Raw genomic sequence first — 23278 nt, forward strand, 5'->3', positions numbered from 1 at the left:
ATTTTAAAAAAATGTCAGAATTCCTTTTCTAGTGACCCTAATGCTTTTCTGTATGTATATCCTAGTTATTAACTATATTTTACATTGTAAAAAATAGTAAAAAAGAAAAAACAGAAAACAAGCAAACAAAGATCCTAATCTTGGATATCACCCTAGAAAAGTTACTTTGATTTCTTACTTTGTCTCATGTGGACCTTTCTGTTGCCAGCTTATGTCTCAATTGATATATTTCACTACTTTTTGCAGTTCTTGTCTGTTCTTTTCCCACTGACACGTTGTCTCTTTGTGGTTATTTACATTGAAAGTAGAGTCCCAGATTGTTGAACAGCATAATAATAATTCTGCGACAGGAAGAGGAGACCCCTGACTCGTCGGGCCCCCGGGCCTGACTGAAAACACTTCTGCCTCGGCTTGTGTTATCTGCGCGGTGGGTTGTGGGTGTGAGAGCGTCGAAGTAAAATGGCGGACTTGGCAAACGAAGGTGAGTAAGTAGCAGTGTGAGAAAACCCCCCATCAAGCCTTACCTGCTGATATATATGCTCCTTACAATTGTGTCTGCACATGCGGGAGCTGCAATGAAACATATCGGTCCTATGTTTATTTGTGTCTTCGGGTACCGTGTGGCGTCGCGGTGTTTATAATACCCACAACGTTAGCAAACAGGCTAACAATGCTAACGGTTGGGCTCAGGCTAATACCTGGAATATATCGGGGCTGCCCGGTTTACCTCTCAAAGCTAGCGCCCCGGCTATTTTTAGCTTGTGTGTTTGTCCATTTGTGATTCGTTTTCAGCAAGTTGTATAAAACGTTTATTGTGATGTTATGAGTATGGAACAACGCTGTCCATTTAAGCTCATTTGGTGCTGCATTCCTCTGTTTGACTGTCGTAAGTGGCTATCGCTTGTTTAGGCGCGTAAGGGTGAAAATGGCTATTAAGACGAGGCTCAAGTCGCTTTTGTGAAATTTTGTAATTTATGCCCTTTACTGATTCCCATTGGGTTCATTTTGAAATTAAAGCTAACAGGGTGAGAATCTTAGTTAAACTGTTTTGTTAGCAGAGATGACTCATGCAGGATGAAGCGAATTAGCACGCTAACTATAGCCTACACTCTGCTTCATGGAGGAACCGGTAGCGGCGACTATTTGCTGGAAAGGGTCATAGTAAAAGTGCTAGCTGGTTAACATAAGCCGGGACCACCAATGCCAATTTGAATGCCTGACGTGAACACCAGCATTACACGCAGGAATCCATACGTTTACCATATTGGCTGCTTTGAATGAAATGAAAAATGAAAACAAAGATGGATGATAAATGTAGGTCACTTAGCATTTATTGCGTTGTTGCACCAAACAAAACCAGCATGATCCATCTGTGAAGTGATTGTCAAACAGCTTCGCAGCATATTTCCCAGATGTTTATCTGTTGCAGCATTGCATGTGCACTTTTGTAGGGCAGGCAGCGTTAATAATGCTACCTACACCTGCCCGGGAGCAGGCCCCGCTCAGACACAGGAAAACCTTTGTCTGATACCGTTATAGGATTATACATCTCAGAGGTTACACCGCGAAGATGCTTTAAGTGGCTTGAGGTGACTCCAGATCATTGCCTAGCCTTGTGAGTCCTCTTCTTCACAGGTAGACGGTAATAGCCTGTAGCTGGAATTAAATCTTCAGGCTAAAATTTTCAGGAAAAACTGATATAATGTTGCTGTTTAAAGGCAGATTTTAATATTCAAATAAAAACACTCTTGTTTCTTCAATGAAAAATATTGTTGCTGTTGCTTGTGTTGGCTAGCTTTCATCTACATAATATATTCTCGCTCTTCCCAGAGGTGTTAATGGGATTGTATGATTAAGCCCAGTTTGTATGGGAGCGGATTTCTCTGCCTGTCACCACAGAAACCTTTCTAACTCAAGATGTTTGTCAAACAGATTGCAGCCATCATTAGATCACCTTAACATAAATATTTAAAAGATGGTAAATGTCATTCATAATGCTAAAGTGTTTCTTGCTATATTTGTAATGATTGTGATTTTACTTTGCTCTCTTGATTTGTTATGGATATTGGCTTGTGATCTTTATCAGCTTTTATTCTGTAGCCTTTTTTGTGCAACTTTCATGAAAAGTTAACTGGATAACAATACAAGTAACCTAAAGCTGATGCTTGGATGACCAGCCTACATCTTTTCTTAACAGACAAGCCTGCCATTGCACCTCCTGTGTTTGTTTTCCAAAAAGATAAAGCACAGAAGGTAAGTTTCTGCTTTCTGTCAAAGCACTTTCACTTTATTTGATCTGTAAAAGTAGACATGGGTGGTTTTTGAGATTCTTTCAGTGTGAGTGAAAGTACCACAGGTTTACACTTTAACAAAAAAATGTAAATAAAAATATGTAACATTATGAACTTGCGCCTAGAAACAATTACTCCTTTTGTTGCTAAAATTATATAAAATACGAGTCATTACAATTCTTAAAGTGTTATAACACATTTAACTTGTTTATTTTGTACCTTGGCAAGAGCAGAGATATAATTTAGTTTAGTAGTGGTTATAAGGCAGGGCATTATACAGCTGTTGCTATTTTTCTCTTTTATAGTGTACAACCCATTGGAAGTATCTAGTTAACCCAGCATCTTAGCCTAGAGGATGTACACACAGTATTTTGCAATTATGTGGTGTGTGTAAAATTAAAGCCATTAGGGTTTCTTTGGAATGCAATCATTTTTGACTATTGTATTCCAACTGTCACACTTTATTTGCCAAAAACATATTCATAATGCTTGATGGAGTTTCTTGTTGTATTAATGCCCACACCTGACACCCAGAATGATGCCCTAAAGGTCACAGGGAGAGTTGGAAGAATAGAAATTATGGAGGAGAAACAGAGATTGATCCGATCCAGGCGTTGTGATCCTGTGTTGCTGCAGGTTACATGTTGACTATTTTTGCTCTTAAACTTACAGCCAAGAGAAATGTTGCAAATTTTAGTAATAAAATATAAGGATTTGTCTGTATTCACACAGATGCTTAAAATATATCCATAGATTGGACAGATTGAGTAAAGTTTAATTATATGGAGTCTGCTTAGTTTCAGCTTCCTTGGAGATACTTCATCATAAAAAGGAGGAAGTTTGAGATAAATGATGGCTATTGGTATCATGCAAACATGTAGATCAGTGGAGGTTGGTTTCCAACACGTAGTAACTGGTGCACACTGAGTTTACGATTGTCATATAAAATGTGTTTTTGTAAATAAAGTTGAATTGACTTGAGGAGAGAATTTCTGAAATTTAGAGAGGAGCAACAAGTTTCTTTCTGCAAACAGAAAGTGTCCAACTAAAATACAGAATATTTTATTCTTTTACCTCCATCTGCCATGGATTATAATGGAGTTGGGAGTTTCAGTGGCCTGTAGGAAGAACCTAAAGTCTTAAGGAAATAAATGACAAGGCTGCTGTCACGTAGCGATGCTAATTCCTAATAAGCCACCATATGTTTAAGAATTAGTTTCACTTAAATAGTTAACTTATATTAATTATGTTCTTGTATTTATTGGCATAAGTTAATTCTAAGACATAAAATGCAGTCATGTTGCTGACTGGTTTGTCATTATTTGCTTGCAATAGCAGGACAAAAATGGTTAATATTGTAAAGACATTTTGGATTATGAGCTGTTGGTATCGCCAGATATTTAGAGTCAGATTTTGGGATTCGGTTGAAACCAAAAATCCTGGATTGGGGCATATCTAAAGAGATTCAGAAGGCAAGAAAACATGGTTTTATTGATTATATTAGTATTGCAATATTTAACCATAATGCCACCATCACATGATTTTCTACTGTGGTGCACCCCACTGCTCTGCCAGGCAGTTTGCAGTCACTTGCCCAGCATTGAGCCATAAAGCCAGAGAAAACTGCAATAACTTTGGCATTAAAATGACTATTAACCTTTGTAAGTGTGTAGCAGAAGATGTTGACATTTTTAATGCCGTTACTTTCTACCCAAACTTTTGGTATTATCTTGACACCAAACATTCACCCAAACTTATGTTGAGGCATGTTTGTTTTTCAACAGTTAACAGCTTTTTTTTTTTCTAGGGAAAAAAAACGTAAATGGCTTAATTCGATTCGTATAATTAATGACAAACATTGTTTTGGTTCTAGGTTGCTCCTGTGACTTTTAAAGGTATTTTTGAATGTATAATAACTGGAGCTTTTATTGTCATGTCTGGCAGCGGTCTGCAGAAGGCTCAAGTGCAGAAGATGGCGAGGGTAAACAAAATACTATAATCTCTGTTTTGTGTCATAGATTTTCTCTAAAACTAACAATAAAAATGTTTTACTCCTGTTTTCAGATTCAGATAAAGATGAGGGAAGCTATTGCCCCCCTGTGAAAAGGGAACGGACCTCATCATTCCCACCCCCTCATTCTGGTAAGGACATGTAGTGACTAAGGAGACCATTTTCTCCTCTTTTTGTGCTTTATTCTTTCTTGTGGTATTATTTGTATGCTGAGTGCAGTGTCCTGTCTGGCTTCTTGCAGTTCCCAAGAACAATGTATTCATGCCCTCAAGTTTCTGCCAGTCTCCAACTGGGAACTCTGATTCTGAGCCAGGTGAGGCTATGAGACCTCGTGTTGAAATGTTTTAAGTTTCAACTCAAAGGTGTCTTCAAAGTGATCTTTTTTTAAAAAGAATGTTTAAAAAGGTTTGTCTTGTGACGTTCGGGTTGTCAGCACATTTTTAGTGGCGTCTTGTAAGCTTCCTGCATACACAAAACTCTCTGCCCACTAATCCGTCTTGTGGTTCTTTTACTTCTAAGTTTGGACTAAATTTTAAGTTCAGGGGCTTGGTGTTATTTATAGAAAAAGAAATATATGCAATTTCAGATTGTAGGTTTTTGTTTTTTTGTGTCTGGCTTGTAATAATTTATCACGTTCAAGCTGACTGCCAACCTTAGAGTAACAGGACAGGGTTTCTGTAAATGTTAGATTTAATAGGGTTACATGTTGTGTTTTTCACCTGTTCGTTGCAGATCGTGCTGTACGTTTCACCAGTAGCTGGCTCAAACAGAGCCAATCAGTCGCACTTCTGGTCAGAGCAGCTGCTGCTGTCTGTGGCTGCTGCTGCTGCCTCGGTGTTAGTTTGAGGACAGGGTTGCTAGTAAAAATGTTGACCATTTGCACTCTAGTGAAAACTGATCTGAGGTTACAGAGCATTCATAAACTCTAGATAATTTGTAAAAAAAAAAACATTTCAATCAGAGATAATGAAAACACATTGCTTTAATACTGTTAAACAAGATGAAATGTCAAAAATGATTATGTTGTGTGTGTGTTTTTCCGGTGGGTTGCTCAGCTTTATTAAGTGATCTGTGTTGCTTTCCGTTTGCTGCAACCGGGTCATGCTTTATCCAGAGCAGAGAGAAGTGAAACCTTTAGCTGTTTTAGTTTGGCATGCTTATTTATAAGAACTTCTTAAAACCCTGAGAAATTCAAAACATGTTTTCACTCTGGGAACTATTAGGACCATGTGTAGCCTGTAATTATGCCTGCAAACAATGCACTTTTACTGGCAAATACATTTTTAAGCGTTTGAAAGTGTTTTAGTTTTGTAGTGACTCTGACAGATACTTTGGTATTATTAGATGTTATTCTACTTACAATGCTTTTCTAAAGTATTCACTTCCCTTGAAGCTATTTAACAACTCTTTTTCACTAATAGAAAGCTGAAAAGTTGTGTGTTGTTTTGTATTTGAGTGAATAAATAGTAGTGCCAGCTTACACTGCAGCTACAAGTCTTCCTTGGTGTGTATCTACCAGCTTTACACATCTGAATATTTTTTTTGCCAATTTTTCAATGCAAAATATCCCAAAATCAGTCAGATTGGATGCAGAGCCTCTTTGAGCATACATTTTCACATCTTTGCACGTTAGTTGGATTGGGCCATTCCAGCGCATTGACTGGCTTTGGTCAGCCAAATCCAATCTAACCTTATAAACAAGATTGCTTATTTATAAAAATCAAATAATTTTTGTTTGAAAGTCCAAGCAAAAATATTTTTTCCCAGTAGATAAAATAAAACATCTATCAAGCAGTGCACAATATATAACAAATGAAAAAAAGCAAATGACAATATTAAGCTGTTGCAAAAAATGAAAATACATGGATGTTGAATACATGTTGCATTTTTTTCTGTTATGTTGTAACATATCTTAAGTACAAGTTCATCCAGAGTTGGTGGTGAATTCTGATAAATAAGCTCCATATTAATGTTTGCAATGCTCTCCATGTCAAAATTGCATGGATTACTGAACAATTTCATGTCATTTATTGCTCTAAAAAACAACATAGCTCCCTGTGAAGTCATGGCTCAGTATTTGGGAACACAGTGGTGCTGATTTTTTAGTTTGTCATTTAAGTGCTACACATATCCTCGTTGTCTCTGACTCTGCCACGGGCGACATGCACCCTAGCAGTGGGCCATTACTAACAGGTATATAAAATCATCTCATGGACCAGACAGAATCGGATCCCCGGTCTGATTTGGCCTCATGGGCTTTGAGCCTCAGATGTCTGATCTAAATCATTCTGTGGAAGGTGAATCTCTGCCCCAGTCTCCACCAGGGTTTCTTCCAGGATTCGTCTGTTTTTAGCTCCCTCTGTCTTCCAACTAACTGTAACTAAATTGTCATGATTCATCTTGCCACTGTGTTTTTCTGACAGTTGTTTGTTCAGATTGCGTTTTAAAGCCATAAAGTTTCCTTTTGGTCTTTTCTAACCTGACTACCTTCTTCCATATGATTGCTGTGCCCCTTGCATGGCTTGTGTCAGTCTGAAAATAAGACTTCTTATTCTTTATCATCACTGTGTGTGTTGCTCTGCTGCTCCTCCAGAGTGACCATAGATCCTCTTATATGTTCTTTCCACTAAATCCCCTTCCTGGTCATGTCTTGGTGGTTTGTGAAATACTCTTTCCATGTTCAGATGACTGGTTGAACAGAGCACTGAGACATCCAGAGTTTGGGGTATTGTTTTTGTAGCATAACCCTGCTATACTTTAAATGTTTTTATAACTTTATCTTTTTATGTTTTCTTCTTTGGTCTTCATGATGTTTGTTTGCAAATGTTCTTCTGTAAACCTGAGGCTTCCACAGAGCAACTGGATTTGTACCGAGAATAAAATACCTACACTGAAATCTATTTATTTAGAAAAGTAAAGCTTATTTGTATAGCAAATTTCAGCAACAGGCACTTCAAACTACTTAGTGACCAATACAGTGACCAATTATGAAACGAGTAATATTTCGTTTTGTCAAATGTCATCAAAAATAGTCAAGCAAATATTTTTGGTCAGTGTTCCAGTTATTATGAAACAGGTTTAGGTTTTAACTTTGGTTTAAAGGAACTCAGTTTCAGCTGTTTTGTTTATGTTTGTTCCAAATTAGTGGAGCATGAAAACTAAATGCTGCTTCTCCATGTTTTCAACTAAGTTTCATTTTCACTGCAATTACCAAATTCTACGCTATTTTGTCACACAAAATCCCAATAAGATTGATTGAAATTTGTGGTTATAAAGTGAAAAAGTTTAAGGGGTATAAAAGCTTCTACAGAGTACCGAATGGTAGTAAATGTTGGCACCATTTATCATTTTAGGGATTCAATTATTAGCAGTTATAGATGACTGTCTAATGTATATTGTTTTGTTTTGATAGCTATTAATAGGTGAGGTATATCATGTTTGAACCATTTTTTACCTTCAAGTAGGAATTATAATCAGGGTTTGGGTCTTTCAGAAAAACACTGAGGGACCTTTAGATGTAGACAGACTAGTTTTCCGGTTGAGATCCTGTGTAGTCTGGCAACATTTATGTGTTACTTTTAAGTAATTTTCTGTAAATCTGATTATGAATTTTGTTTTGTTACGGCTTTGCTACTTTGTCTATTTTATTGACAAAGTTACCGTAATATGTCAGGCTGGTACAGAAACATTTAATATGCAATTGTCAAACGACACAATTTTTAGTAAGATCAGATAATTGTAGAAAAGTGAGAATGTTCCCTAAAGGTGAATACACTGAAATACATGCAGGTGAACTTTGACTGGAACGAATGTAAACAAAAAAAACTATACTATAAACCCAGCTCTGTTATTTAACAGCCAGGACAAAGAAAGCCTGTAAACGAGCCTCCTGTGGAAGATTTCCTTTAACCTTCTGCAACTACCCTTGTTTTAGCTGTTTGTTTTTCCTCCTATTAATAAACTTTATAGGTCTGGAATCGCGCTGCTCATGGTGACAGGATGGGGGAGCAGCTCTGTTAGTTCTGATTAGTTCTTTTGGTTAACTTTTGTTAATATTTTTGGTTGAGGCTTATTGTTTATTGGACAATTATTCCCTCTTCTTATAGATTCCATGTAGCTGGAAGCATTTTTACTCTTTTTCTTTTTTACTTTTGGACTGTTGTGATGTGTAACCATGTTTTTTTGTTTAGTTTTTTTTAACTACTGGAAGCAGCTGATTAGCATCTGAAAAGCTCCAGTAATACCTGAACCTTGACCCCAAATCCCAGAGGAGTTGAAAAGCAGTCTTCATGGATGCAGCGAGAGAAGGAGGAAGTTTGAAAGATTTAAATAGGAGTGGCAAAAGCAAATAAGATGGATTAGCATTTCTTGTCAACAACTAATGGCGTCATCCAGGAAATGTTGCTGTGAAGTATGATCTGTTAGCATGTTGTGACGGTTATGAGGCCGTCACATGTCAACAGTCTTCAGTAGCAGACCTCTTCGGATTCGTTGCGAGACTTACTGCTATTATTGATCCTTCCACAAGGACTCTTTAAAGATACTTAATGATATGAGTTAGGGCAACATTTAATTCCTCCTAAATAAACTATTCTTTTATATCAATTGAAACACAATGCCTTTTCAGTGAGGATTCAAACTATTTGATTTAAATGTTCTTTTTCAAACTTTGTACTTTTCAAGGCTGGAAACCATGTGGCTTTTGCCAGCAAGTTTTACCTATATGTAGTATTTGAAAACCTTAAAGGGAATTTTCATGCCATTTTAGACACAAAAGTGAATCATTAAATGCAAAAACCAAATAAAGCAAAAGGTGTGTTTTTATATTGTGCTCAGTCACTGATAAAGACTGATTAAGAAAGCCAGTGAGCTGAAGAAACGGCTTAAAAATGGGTCAGATGACAAAAACTTGCCTTGTCAGACTAGAAGTACTGCATTGTCTCTCAGGTTTTGTAAGCATCATGAGCGTTGCTGTGGTAACACGCTCAGTAGTTAGAGAAGTGGCAGTCAGATTCATATCTATTTGTGTTGCTTTGTAATTTTTAGATATGTTAATATTTGCTGACTTTTCTGCTCTACTTCACCAGAGGAGAAACCTATGGGGTTCCGTTTAAAGCCACCGACTCTCATACATGGGCAAGCACCGAGCTCTGGTAGGTTTCAGTTATTGTCATCATACTGCTGGATTATAATATAATTGTCTTAAAGGCACATACACTATAAAAGCAGACATAATTTCTTACAGTCCTAAGTATTTATATTTGTAATTAAAATAAAAACCTATCAATAATACATTTTCGTCAGACTTGGACACTTCACACATGCCCTCGGTTTCTGAATGTACAGTGACAAAGCAATATAAATGATTTATACAATATGTAAGACAACTTATATGTGTTTTAGGCGTCCCGAGTCAAAAACCCAAGGAACAGCAGCGCAGTGTCCTTCGCCCAGCAGTTCTCCAGGCACCAGCCTCCAAATCACATTTAGAGTCCAGTGAGTACAGCTTCTACTAGGGTTACATCAATCACAACATATTTGGCAGTTTGCTAAGGTACTTCATAGGATTAACAAGTGAAAAAATAGGTTGAGTTTTTGAGTTTGAGAATTGTGTCAGTCTGAGTTACATAAATATGTTGTCTTTTTTTAATTCAGTAACTCTGCAAAACTTATACCATATATATTATGTTTTGTTTTCTTCTCAAATTTGTCTAAGAAATTAAGAGAACCTGTCCAAAAAAGTGACTAGTTGCTCCAACTCTGGAGTCTTTCTAAGAGACAGCTATATTGTCATGTTTGGAATTTTAATTTATCAACAATGTAAGGAAAGTAACAGTTCTATTTCAGCAATTTAAAGTTTATTTTAATCATATTGGTTTAAAAAAAAAACATATTTAAATGAGGGAAATCCATATCTTATTTTGGGTAAGCGCCATTCCCATCAATCATTTAACCCATGAATTTATTTACAGTTTAAAAAAACAGACAAATTTTACAGTAAAATGGAATGCCTATTGTTTCAGCTGCTTTCTGCACTACATTGAGATGTCTACCAATATGACCACAGCATGCAAAGCAAGTCACATGACAATCACACACTACCCAATAAACAAGAAATAATCAGGAGTTGAGTTCCTCACTCTGATCGTTTAACATCCCGAATTGAAACAGTCATTTTCTGAACTCTGCTTATCTTAACTATTGATAGATTTGTTATGAACAGAAACAAAATATGTAAAGTTTTAATTCTATCTGACTAACATTAAGTCGTCATTTTGATTTCTCACACAAGCCAAAAATGAGAGGAAAGAGAAGTTTCTTCTTATTTTAGTTTATTTCTTTATTGAATACTATTGAGCTCTCAATTTGATTAGGGAAAATATCTTCATTTCACATGACATTCTTATGACTTTCTGATGACCTTATGTAATGAAGCAATAAGACATTTATGTCTACAATAAACTAGCCTTGTTGTAGTACTCTGTACCTTTTTTTATGCCAGAAAATTTCAAAAGAGAGAGGGAGGAACCTCCTGCCTGTCACGAAAGACCACAAATCTGTCAGCAAACTTCATCTGTCAGGCTTGTTGCCCAAACTTGTTGCTCAAGAGCCTCTGGTGTGCCATAGCAAACAAGAGTGTGTAGTGACACATTGCCTCAAATAACTGGTTCAGCTGTATAAAAAGGAGGAGTAAATAGTAAGCATTGTAAACTTTCACTTTATTGATCTCTTTGGAGTCCCAAATACCATTTTGACATTTTCTTACATTGGTTTCTTGCTACATGCAGTGACTATTAAAAGTATTTCCACTCTTTTCATTGCTTTAACAAATCAATCACAATCAAAAAGATTTCTGTTTTGGTAAAAGAAAATCTTTCAATGTCAAAGTGAAAACTGATTTCTAATAAATAGATTTATAGCATAAAATGCATTTTATGTTATAAATAAAATATGGGTGAATAAATATTCACCCCAGTCAAGTCAGTATTTAGTAAATACACATTTGGCTGCAATCGCAGCGTGGAGTCTGTCAAATTCGTAAATACTTTATTGATCCCAAAGTGAAATTAAGTATTAATCTAACCTCTTTTCTCCTGAAATCTACAATCAACTCCTTTTTCTTTACCTTCAAAATGAGACAATTGTTCCCAGGTTGCACACCTGAACACAGCAATTTTATTACTTAAATGTGATTTAATGGTTTCCTATTTTTAACAAATAAAAAAAATCTTTTAAATGTCTTTCCTTATTGTTATAATAGGATATTTGTGTGTAGAATTTTGTAGATAGACATTCATTTCTAAATGAAACATTCATTTAATAAAGCTGTAACATAAAATGTAGAAAAAGTGCTGGGAATGGTTTCCAGATATAGTGAAATGTTTTCTGTGTAATTAATGCATTAATTGTGTTTCAGGAAAGGAAGAAAGAAAGAAAGAAAGAAAGAAAGAAAGAAAGAATTAACAATATGTATGTATTTTGTCATGTGTTTAAACTTAGATTCCACTTGTGGAACGAATGGTGTGAAAAAGTCGCCAGAAGGATCACTGGTGAGCCAGTCCTTCTTCCTGAACAACAAAGAGCACTCAACTACACCAGCCAAGTCACTGGTGAGACTTTTATCATCGTTTCTGTTGAATGGATCCATAATCTTAATTTTGTTTCACTGTTTTCAGTTGTTTCTGATTCTGTAAATGGTTTAACTGACAACTTTAATGTCGTGCGCAAGAATTTTAAATCATTCCCAGTTTCTTTGCTTTCTGTATACTTGCAAATTGTTTATTGTTAAAATTACAACGGGGCATGTTTGCCGTTTAGTCTGGACGAGAGGCCTGCACCTTCAGTCCTCAAGTGCCGATTAATGGAAACAACACAACTGAATCAAAAGGTTGAACTACCTCCTTTACATGTCAACAAGTCCTGCAGAGGCCTGCTTATTAAGCATTCACTTGAGTCAGGTGTGTTAGAGCAGGGATGCATCCAAAAGTTGCACAACAGTGGCACAAGTAAATAAAAAGTAGAGCTAACTTGATGCAAGTTTTCCTGTTTTTAAAAAAAGACTGATTATGGAAAAGGCATTTTTAAAAATTTTACCATCTCAAATTAGCATTACTAATTGCAGACAGCAGTACTTGCATGCATCTCCCATAGCAGGGTTCATCAACTTTTACAATCCAGAGAAACATTTCTCATCTAAACCTTTAATAGTAAAAGCCAAAAATATAAAGAATCTTAGCTTTTTCCTAAAATATTATGGTTAAATATGAGAATTGTAATTTGATTTTTAATTCTGTGCTTCACAAAGAAAACCCTCATGTTGTGGAACAACCCTCTCTGCAACTCCCAGGTTCATTTTTACCAGTTATGGGTCCTGACTCCTCAGAGTCATTACCTTGAGGAATAATGGGATTTGGTTAAATATAAAACAGGCTTTTAATTCCACAATTTATAAAATGTTATAAGTCATACAAATGGAACAGATACAGAGTGACATTGACCGTCACAGCACTGGGCCACACTTAACACACCTTACGGATGGTTTTGTAAGCATGTAGCAGTGAGCATGTAAGCAGATAAAAGAAATCATTTTATCCATAAAACTCAATTTGTTTGAATCAATGTATTTTCAATCAATTTAAACCAGGGGCTGACCTGTAGAAAGTGTTATTTACAGACATCGTAGTTTATTAAAGTGAAAAACTGCTTTATTAGAAGTACAGTTAAATCTGTTTGTGTTGTTTCAGAAACATGAAAATGAGGAGGATGGAGCAAACGGCAACAAAGATGGCGGCAGAAGAGACAAGAAGGATTCTGATATCCCTACGTCTTTTGTGTTTGGTCAAAATATCAAAGACAGAGCAAAGGTGAGCTGCGTTAGATTGTTGATATTCTGCAGTGCATTTAGAAAGCATTTACTCTTTTCATAAATGTATTCTGATTTTTGCTTTTTTTTTTCTTCACACTTCAGTGCTTCAGATCATCAAACAAATTTTTAACATGAGACAAGAACTAACTGAATAAATACAAAATGCAGTTTTAAAACAATGATTTCATTAATGAAAGAGAAAACAAAAGCTATCCAGTATTACCTGGTTGTTTGTAGAAAAGTAATTTTCTGCTATGAGCCACTCTCTGATGGCAACAACTGTAATGTATTATTTTCAATCACAAGCAGTGAGTTTTTCGCATCAATGTTGAGCAATTTCTGCAGAATCGTTTTAATTTTTGGGTGTTTTATGCATTAAAGGCTTATTTTAGTTACAGCATCGCAGAACCTCAGTCATTTCAGGACTTCCAGATGTGTTATGCAGTTTTGCCTCCTGCATAACTCTGTGTGCTTGAGTTTATGGTGACAAACTGATGGCTGGAAAATTTCCTTCAGAATTCAAAAGACTGATTTTTTATTTCCATTTATAACAGCAAACTGCCCAGATCATGAAGTGGCAAAGCAGCCCCGGGCTATTTTTTTCTGTTTGCACAGATTTTCACCTTGAAACTCTCCCATGGAGGCTATTTTGCCCCATTTTCTTCATTCTCATGAACTCTGACCTTAACTGTGGCCAGTTGGACATGCAGAGCTTTAGAAGTTGTTCTGGGTTCGTTATTGACCTTCTGGATGAATCATCAATGCATTTTTGAAGTAATTTTGCTTGACCGCGCTTTCCGGAAGATTCACTGGTGTTTCACCTTTTCTCCATTTGGCTCTTTGTGGTTAATTTTTATGAATCAAAGCCTTAGAAACATCTTTGCAACCCTTTCCAGACTCATAAATGTCGATGACTGATATTTCATGCTGTCAGACAGATTCAGTTTAAGTGAATTGAACTGATCTTTCCCAAAAACATGTTTACTCAGTTAATCCATGTCATATAAACTATTAATGAATGAAATAATCATTTAAAAACATTTTGTATTTTCTCAAGTTATCTTTGTTTGATCTGCAAATGCTTTTCTCAACACTGATGTGCTTCAATAATCCAAATTCAAGTCATAACATTTTGCTAGTGAATGTCTTAAATATTTCAGTAAGTCTAATGGTATCATTATGCGCAACACACAGACACACGTTTCTTAAATTAGATTTGAGATGTAATGACTTCTTGTTGGGCATGTTCACTTTAAGATGTACTTTGTTCATATAATTACTCATTTCACTTAAAAATGACAACTATTTTAAAGGAGGCTTTCTCCTGTATGCACTTATTTGTGTGTTTTGGCCCATAGAGCTTCAAGCTATTTAGCTAATTTGCTATGGGAATTTTTTTGTTGTGGTTCTTTATTTAGATTCCTTCTCATGTTTTTGTTGTTTTTGTTCCAGTTGGATGAGAATAGCACAGAAGACAACTCAAAAGACGCGGCGCAACTGGACTCTCAAACAGAGGGCACTAATTATTTCTTACAGTACATCTCTACCCCAAGGTAATGAGATTGTGTCTCAAACATATTTTTAGCATTTCAATTTAATTCATGGGTAACCTCCGTGCACCGACTGAAGCTTTTCTTCACTCCTTTGTTTTACTTTTAAGTTCAAAAAATGCCACAAACAGTACAGACGGTGGAGCAAAGTTTGTCTTTGGGCAGAATATGTCTGAAAGAGTTCTGGTAAGCTGATTAGTTGCTTCCCAGAGATTTACCATGAATTACATTTTAGTCATCTTTTTTTCTATTTTATTTTATTTTTTTTTTACATTTCAGAGTCCCCCAAAAGGCGAGGCCTCAAACGAGGAAAATAAAGAAGTTACAGTTGCTCCTGCTTCAGAGCCCTCATCACAGGAAACGACCCCAGAGAAGGGTAAAAATAAACTCTCTCTTGCTCTTCAAAAATGTTTGCTATTCAGATTCATTACTATGAGAAATGACAGCAAACTTAGCTGGACTTTGATGAAAACCCAAACATGTAAGATCTAAAGAAATGTATGAACACAACCACATGCACGCCTGCAGGTTCCAGGGTCTTTTTTCCAAGGCATGGAAACAGAATCTGATTAAATTCTCCTATGTTCTCTACCTAAACAAACTTGTTTACTACCACAAATGCAATGTTTTTATTGTAATTTTATGTGACAGACCAGCAGAAAGTATCATATGTTAAGTGGAAAGAAAAAAGCAAATATAGATTTTTCTTAGAAATAAAATCTAAAACGTATGGTATGCATTTTTCCCCCAGCTTCAGCCAATACTCTGCAGCGGCACTGTTTGTTTAAGTTACAGCTGCAAGTCTTTTATATCTCTGTTCCAGTTTTGCTCATTTAGAGACTGAATTTGTTTGGCCAGTGTTAGAAAACATCTGGACAGATTCTCAATTAGATTTAGGTGTGTGCTTTGACTGGGCCATTCACTCTGATCTAAGCCTTTCCAGTAGTAGCTTCTGGCTTTGTTGTTCTATTGGAATGTGAACTTTGACCCCATTGTCAAGTCTTTTGACTCCTCCAACAGGGTTTTCTTCCAGAATTGTCCCTTTGGTTAGCTCCATCCAACTTCTCATCAACTCCAGCCTTGCCCCCTGTCTCCACATTATGCTGCCACCACCATCTTCTTTCATTTTTGTGAAAAATGCTGTCAGTGTTTTTCACTAGTTTTTTTTTTTTTTAGGCGAGTGACATTTTGCATGCAGACAAAAACATACAATTTTGGAAGCCTTCTTTTGACTTTCTTTGTTCCACTTTTCCACAAATGCCTGACTTGTGAGATGCACAATTAAAGCGGGAACTGACAAAATTGGCAAAATGTTATAATTATCAATCAATCAATCAATCAAATTTTATTTGTATAGCACATTTCAGCAGCAAGACATTTCAAAGTGCTTTACATCATTACAAACACAGAAACACAATGCAACATAGAATCAATAATCAAAACAAAGCATTAAGTCAAGTTCCATCAATAAATTTGTAATTGATTACATTTCAAATACAATTCTAAACAGAATTCTAAACACAATTCTAAATTAGACAAAGGAAGCTAATTAAAAACAAGAGTGGCGACACTATGTGCGTCATTATTGCGTGTGAATTTGCAACACTTGGTCTCACGTCAGTTTCATTAAAGTTGGAAATAAAATTACCTGAATTGTGCCGTACAGATTGCCATTAAGAAGTCCTATATTGATCGCAGATGGGCCAAAAACGTCAGATTTGGGTTACATTTGCCTGCTGTGTAAAAATGGCCTAATCCTTGCCTTATCTGTCAGGACATCTGGATGTTTTGATAGGTTGACAGTTGTTGCATGCTCTTTGAATTTCTAAGGTATTTGGAATAAAAGGTGTTGTGACAAACATGCATCAGTTTCCTTCCACTTCATGTTTATCTGCTGCGTTCTGTCATTTAAAATCCAAATAAAATAGGTTTAAATTTGTAGCTGTAATATGACTTGTAATATGACTAAACATTTTTGCACTGAATACAGAGTTTGTGAAGGATCAAAGGCAGTCTGTTTTGCTTCCAAGTTAGGGAATGACTACTTTGTCAGATCGGGGGGAAAAGCAAGGCGTAAATGATTTATTCTGCATTTCATTTTAACAGCAAACAGTGTGTCAGAGTCTTTGGCAGAATCTGCAGCAGCTTACACCAAAGCCACAGCCAAGAAGTGCATCTTAGAGAAGGTCGATGTGAAAACCGGGGAGGAGTCGGAAAGCAATGTTTTACAGGTAAAAAGACGAGACGGGCCTTGTGCATTCAACGCGGTTGAAAGTGATGTACATTTTTCCCTTTTTATTTCCCCTCTCCTTGTTTTGCTACAGATGCAGTGCAAGTTGTATGTCTTTGAGAAGACAGCTCAGTCGTGGATAGAGAGAGGTCGAGGATTGCTCAGACTCAATGACATGGCTTCTACTGACGACGGCACGCTACAGTCTCGTCTTGGTAAGCACACCTGCCAAACCTTGAATAGAGAAGAACCTCAACCCTGTTAAAATTAACGAACAAAATGCAAAGTTTAGTTAGCAAATAAAAATGCTTGTATTTTAGGTTGTAAGACCTTAAGAGGTCTTAAAACTGCTTTAAGTGCTTGTTTTTAATCTCTGCTGCAATACTTTATGCTTGGCACAAGGGGGCGCTAAGTCATGCAAATAATTTAATCCCTTATTGATGTAAATTTATAAGGTCTACTTCAAACTTTTTAATAAAAACACCAATAATTTCAAACCTTGTTTTAATTACATTGTTTGTTTTTTTTAGTTTTTATGATAGGAAGTCTTAACAGATAAAAAGTTAAATGATCTTGCAGTAGTTCTATATAGTCATGTGTCTCTGTGTCCCCTAATCTTCGCAGTGATGAGGACGCAGGGCAGTCTGCGGTTGATCCTCAACACAAAACTTTGGCCCCAGATGCAGGTGGACAAGGCCAGTGAGAAGAGTGTGCGAATCACTGCCATGGACACAGAGGACCAGGGGGTCAAGGTCTTCTTAATATCAGTATGTATTGCAAAAAAATTAATTAAGGTTGTTTAATGGATTAAATTATCTTATTTTTAAGTCTTAGATATTTTTAAATATACCCAGATTTATATATTTATGTTCCACATTTAATTTCGGTATGTTCTAATCATGTATGGCTGTTGCTCCTCTCTTTCTTTCCCTTTTTTTAATTTTAGAAATGTTTTGGTCGTGCACTCCACATGTTGTAGTTCTGAAAGAGAAAATAGATTTTATTGCACAATGACAAAAAAACATGGCTCATGTTGCAAGGAGGCACAAAGCTCCATCAGAAGAAAGCTACTTCAGAACATTTTCTGCACCTAAAAATGTCTTTTTGGTGTTTGATTAGGAAAATGTTGTTACCATAACTACTCCCTGCTATTCAACTAAATCATATTTTAAATAGGAGCTGATTGGTTGTAGTCACAAAAGTGGAGATATGGAAGACCATAGATATAAGTTTCTGCAGTAGTGCTAATTTCAATTTCCACTGTGCGTTATAAAGCATATTATGGTATTTTTTGATATATTTGAACTATTAAAATAAGCCATTATACATGTTTCTACAGGAGGTCTCAATTGTTTAAAGATTCTAGCTGTTTGCGAATGGCTGGGGTCGACTGTATGCTTCTCTTGTTGTTAACATATGGAATTAAACACTAAAGGAATATGTTAACAAATGTAGGTTGTTTATGTATTTATGAATGAAAGAAATTAAAGATTCATTCAGATGCAAACCTTCTAGAGATTCAAATAGGCTGTTTATTTCAGAAGATGTTTGTTTTTACATGCATGGCAGCCATGTTGGATTTTGAGTATGGATGCGTGAGAAGACTCCATTGTTTTCTCTTGGACTTCTGACGTCTGGGAACATTTGTTTAGTCACCTGACTTTTAGTTTGGAAATTTTCACTTCATACATGCAGTGCAAGCAAGGAAAGTTATTGATTTCGTGACAAATCTCAACAAACAGAAAATGTCAAACTCTGGTTTTGTGAAAATGTCTTGATGGCACGATAGTTTTTGGAAAACTTTGTATTTAATGAATTATAATAGTCATTTACCTGAATTGCACCATTTTGTCATGGTTTGTTTTTGTTATACAATTCCTTGTTGACAGCTTATTGTTTGTTATTTTAGCCTTAGACATATGAGTTTCCTGATCTGCTTTTACTTAAAATGCTCCAAATATTGTGTTTTTATAATGTGGTGCTTATTTCCAGATGAACACCATTGGGCTTCTTCTAATTAGCCCCATCAAGTCTAACCTTTTGCTCCACACACTTTTATCATATTTTCTGCCTCCACTTACATAATAATGTTTTTTTCCTGCCTACTGAGCACCATAGCGTCTCTTCCCAGATGTTTGACATTAGCCTCCAGTTGCTTAAAGGGCACGAAGCCTACAGACAGACGTTAAATCTGAAACATCTGCATGCAGAAATGTACTTGCAGTATATGTACCTTTAAAGTTCCTTAGATCTAGCTTCCCTTTTTGTCTTTTTGTTTCTTTAGGGTAGCTCGAAAGACATAGGTCAGCTGGCTGCAGCGTTACATCATCGTATTTTAGCTCTGAAGAGCAGGGCGGAGCAGGAAACGGAGACCCCGGCGACAAGTATCCCTGAAGCTGAGGTGCCGCAGTCCAACGAGGACGACAGCGACGAGGAAGACAAGGGTTCTGCCTCCGCTGCAGCCTCCACTCCTGCTACAAGTCAGTTCACTCAATATGTACATTATAAATGTACAGTTGAATGACAATAAAGTCTGTCTGTGTCATTTTGCTGACTTATTCTAAGTTTCTGTTGACAAATCTGATTACAGTGACTCTGAATTGCTTAATCTAGCACCAGGTTGACAGATGAAACTATTTCTGCAATAATTAATGTTTTGTTTTTACAAGAGGGAAAATAATCCTGCGTTTTTCATACATGTTGTGAGCGCCCAGAGAAAAGCAGCATGCAAAGTTGGAGGAGTATTCTAGGTTTTGACTAATGATGACGGCAGACATGAGACAGTCAGGTCCAATTAAGAGAGCTTTATAAATGTGCAACCAGTTTGAATCTGGAGACAGGAGCGCCAGGTACAGGAACAGCTTTTTGAAAGGTAATGTAGATCTGAATTATTTATTATCCGAGGTTGAGATTGAAATTTTACCAAGAAATGGTTCAGTATGATGAGAATTTTTGATATTGTGTATGTGGATTGACTTACAATCAGTGACATTAATTTTCATAAGATTGAGATGTTTACCATTTATTTTTCCATGGAAACAATCTTAAAATGCAAATTTCAGAGATTAAAAACTACGGATAACTGGTCCATAGTGTGACATGCATAAAGGAGCTAGTCAAGCAACACCTTTTTACTTTATATTTACTCATATTTAATTGAGCCTGTTTTAAATCTTTATCCGAAGATGTCAAATAAGACTCAGCCTTATATGAGATTTGTTGATGTCTGAACGTAGATCTTTATTTAGGCCACTGCTTGTACTTTCAGATGTGTAATAATTTAAAGTGCTCATTTGAAGTACCTATCTGAACCAAGTGAGATACAAGTGTGTCTCAGTAAATTAGAATAGATACAAGAAGCAAATTTATTTTGGTTATTCGGTTCAAAAGTTAAATTAATTCTATTAGTGATCTATTGAATAAATGAGGCCTAAAGCTAATAACAATCCTTGCGTGTAGTTTTAGAATGCTACATAAACCAATAAAAAAGAATTTTCTAAACAGGAACGTTTCATACAGCAGACATTTACTGATGCCTTCTATAAGCCACATAATCATAACAAGACAACAACAGAACATTAACAGGTATTGGACTGAGGACAAAGGACAAAACGATCCCATGTAGGCTACCACTGCCACGTTCAGTCTTAAGCCATTCCTGAACCAGAGACCGTGTGAGAAGCATCTTAAAAAGTGACATATGTTGCTCGGTGGTACAAGCTCTTCTTTTCTGATGAAAGTAATGTTTGCATTTCATTTGGAAATAAAAGTCCCAGAGTCTGGTGGAAGAGTTGGAGGGGCCCAGAATCCAAGTTGTTTGAGGTCCAGTGAGAAGTTTTCAGTCAGAGATGATTTTTGAGAAGCTATGTTACTTTTGTTCTAACAAGTTAAAAGTCAGTGCAGCCATTTACCAAGACATATTAAAGCATTTCATGCTTCCTTCTGCTGACAAGCTTTATGGAGATTCTGATTCCATTTCCTAGCAGGACTTGGTACCCATATAAACTGCCAAAGATACCAAAAACTGGTTCAAACACCATTTTGTTACAGTGCTTGATTAATCAGTAATCAGATCTGATCTGAATCCCATATTAAATCCATGGATTATTGTGTCAAGAGGAAGATGAGACACCAGAACCAACAGTGTAGATGACGTGAAGGCTGATATCATTGGGCTTCCTCAATATCTCAGCAGAACCACTGACTCATCTCCATTCCACACTGCATTGATGTAGTTATTTATGTAAAAGGAAGCACAGGCTAGTATCGAGTGTATATGCTAATGCAAACATGGGCTTACTTTTCAGTAGTCGTTATAGGGTTAGGAAATTTCTGTGTTAAAATCCTTTTTTTGTCCTATTCAGTGTTAAATCCTGGGTTTTTATTAGCTGTAAGACTTAATTTAGCTCTCTTAAAATGTATCCAAAAGTGAAACTCCTGTAACAAGTTCCTCTTCTTTTGTAACTCATTAAAGTGAAGTAAATGTTGTTAGTCTAATTTGCTAGTCTGACTTGTTTGCCAAAACATAAAGTTGAAACAGACACAAACCAGCATGTTTGTGTCTGGCCACCTCAAGAGAAAATTACGTTTTTTGCGCTTTCACGCTGGGTTTTTATTTAATATATTGAGGCTGCTTACCCGCAGTGACATTCCCACCAATTTCCTCTCTTTCCCTGCAGGTAATTCAGATGGAGGTGAGAACCAGGCAGCAGGAAGCACATAGCGTCACTCTTGGACATCCTGCTAAGATGCCACTGTTGAGGTATTTTACTGTAGGCATCTCCATGGACAGCCCTTGACCAATATGGGTCCTCCAGACCAGTACTTTTGGATATTAGAAGTCTAGCTCCAGGAAATAACCCCCTGTGCCGGAGTGTCTCACCCAACTCGTGCAGTTCATCTTCTCTGCATTCAGCGTAATATCTGGAGTCGTTTCTTCCCTCCCTCTCCTGTTTTGTGTTTTATTTTTGTTTTCAAGTATTTTTTTCTCTCCTGATAGCAAAAATAAAGACTTCAAAGCTTTGGTTTGGGACTTTTCTGCTCATCATATTGATGAGTGTAAGGGTGTTTTCCTCTATATTTTAAGTATGGCACATGTTAAGACTGCAGTTTCTACTTTGGGACCTTTATACTCACTCTACAGCCGTACCTCTGGACTCAACACATCCAGAGGAGCTTCGTTCACAGTGTGTTTTGACTAGTCATTTAGTCTGTTGGTCCTACATCCAGACCAACTCTCGTCCTAACCCTTCCTTCCACTTCCCTCCAACCAGTCTGTGCGTTAGGTTTTGGCAAATGTAATTTATTTTGGGTAGTGATTTTCATAATGCATCTCAACACATACGTGCTGTTTGTAATGGCTAGCCAAGATCACTCAAGTTGTCATTACTAGCAGTTTCTTATATTTCCTATTGACCTATATTATAGTGAATAAAAGACTCAAAACAATGCAGTTTCCGCTAATGTGATTTAATTATTTGAGGACAAAAGGGCAGAAGGATTCACCTTAAATTGTCATCCGAATTAATGCGTTTTAGTTACTCATGTTTATTTGTTTTGTGGAGTTTTTTTTTTTTCCAGCTTGAGAAAATGAATTCATCAGTCTTCATTTTGCATGTAACTTTTTTTTTTATTAATTTCAGCATCCCAAGGATTAATCGTCTTGATGCTTATTTTTATGTTGAAAATGATATAAACTTTTTATCCATTTACATCTGGAAACCATGTCGGAGAGAAGACTTCATGTGTGTAAAAAGAAAAAGAAGAAAAAAAAAAACAAAATATTGAGTGATGACTGTAATACCCTTTGAATTACATGTACATTTGAATATATCATTTAGTAGCACACCATGTTTTCTCATCTCCTTCACCTGCCCCCCTTTACAAAATAAACCATTTTGGACTGACTGTGATATTTTTCCTTCTGAAACTTAATTTTTCTGCACCTACATGCTCAGTGCCTTGCAAAAATATTAACATTGCGTGAACTTTTTCACCTTTTGTCACATTTTCACAACAAAATTCAATGTATTTAGTTGTAATTTTATTTGTTAGACAAGCACAAAGTAAGTTAGTGAGTTAAAAGGGTGCATGGTAGTTCACCCAACAAGTGTACATTCATTTTGTGGACTTGAAGGCGTTTGACCATGTCCTTTTGGGAAACATGTGAGGGAAACTTCAGGAATAAAATCCTTGTTGTTTCAATGGTAGGACCGGTACCAGAGGTTGGTTTGAGTTGCTGGCAATAATACTCATTTTCAGTGATAACGTTGCCCTTTATCACTGATTTCTAGGTGCAGCCAAGATGCTGATGGGAATCTGTTTTGGTGG

The 23278-nt window shown here is 36.4% G+C and overlaps 1 protein-coding gene across 3 annotated transcripts; it reads left to right on the plus strand.

The window, feature by feature from the left end:
* The first annotated feature begins 385 nt into the window (after positions 1-385).
* ranbp3 (RAN binding protein 3) lies at positions 386-22860 on the plus strand. 3 transcript variants are annotated; one of them, XM_005806294.3, is made up of 17 exons: positions 386-481; positions 2198-2253; positions 4236-4272; positions 4356-4433; positions 4544-4615; positions 9390-9455; positions 9706-9798; positions 11803-11912; positions 13047-13166; positions 14621-14721; positions 14829-14904; positions 14998-15094; positions 16825-16949; positions 17043-17163; positions 17573-17715; positions 19233-19428; positions 21628-22860. In XM_005806294.3, exons 1-17 carry the CDS (start codon positions 460-462, stop codon positions 21669-21671), a joined length of 1557 nt encoding a protein of 518 aa, XP_005806351.1. In that variant the 5' UTR covers positions 386-459; the 3' UTR covers positions 21672-22860. The 3 variants fall into 3 exon arrangements, with proteins under 3 accessions (XP_005806351.1, XP_005806352.1, XP_014326983.1); XM_005806295.3 differs by having other exon boundaries at positions 429-481; positions 2240-2253; XM_014471497.2 differs by lacking the exon at positions 386-481 and having other exon boundaries at positions 2155-2253.
* Positions 22861-23278: the final 418 nt, after the last annotated feature.

Source organism: Xiphophorus maculatus, chromosome 6, assembly GCF_002775205.1.
Source record: "Xiphophorus maculatus strain JP 163 A chromosome 6, X_maculatus-5.0-male, whole genome shotgun sequence".
NCBI lineage: Eukaryota > Metazoa > Chordata > Actinopteri > Cyprinodontiformes > Poeciliidae > Xiphophorus > Xiphophorus maculatus.

Excerpts from the sequence above, each read along its gene's own strand:
- ranbp3 (XM_014471497.2), top strand. The coding sequence starts at position 2,170 with ATGACCAGCCTACATCTTTTCTTAACAGACAAGCCTGCCATTGCACCT. Across the intron at positions 2,254-4,235 it reads AAAAAGATAAAGCACAGAAG|CGGTCTGCAGAAGGCTCAAG; the intron begins GTAAGTTTCTGC and ends CATGTCTGGCAG. Across the intron at positions 17,716-19,232 it reads TCAAGGTCTTCTTAATATCA|GGTAGCTCGAAAGACATAGG; the intron begins GTATGTATTGCA and ends TTGTTTCTTTAG.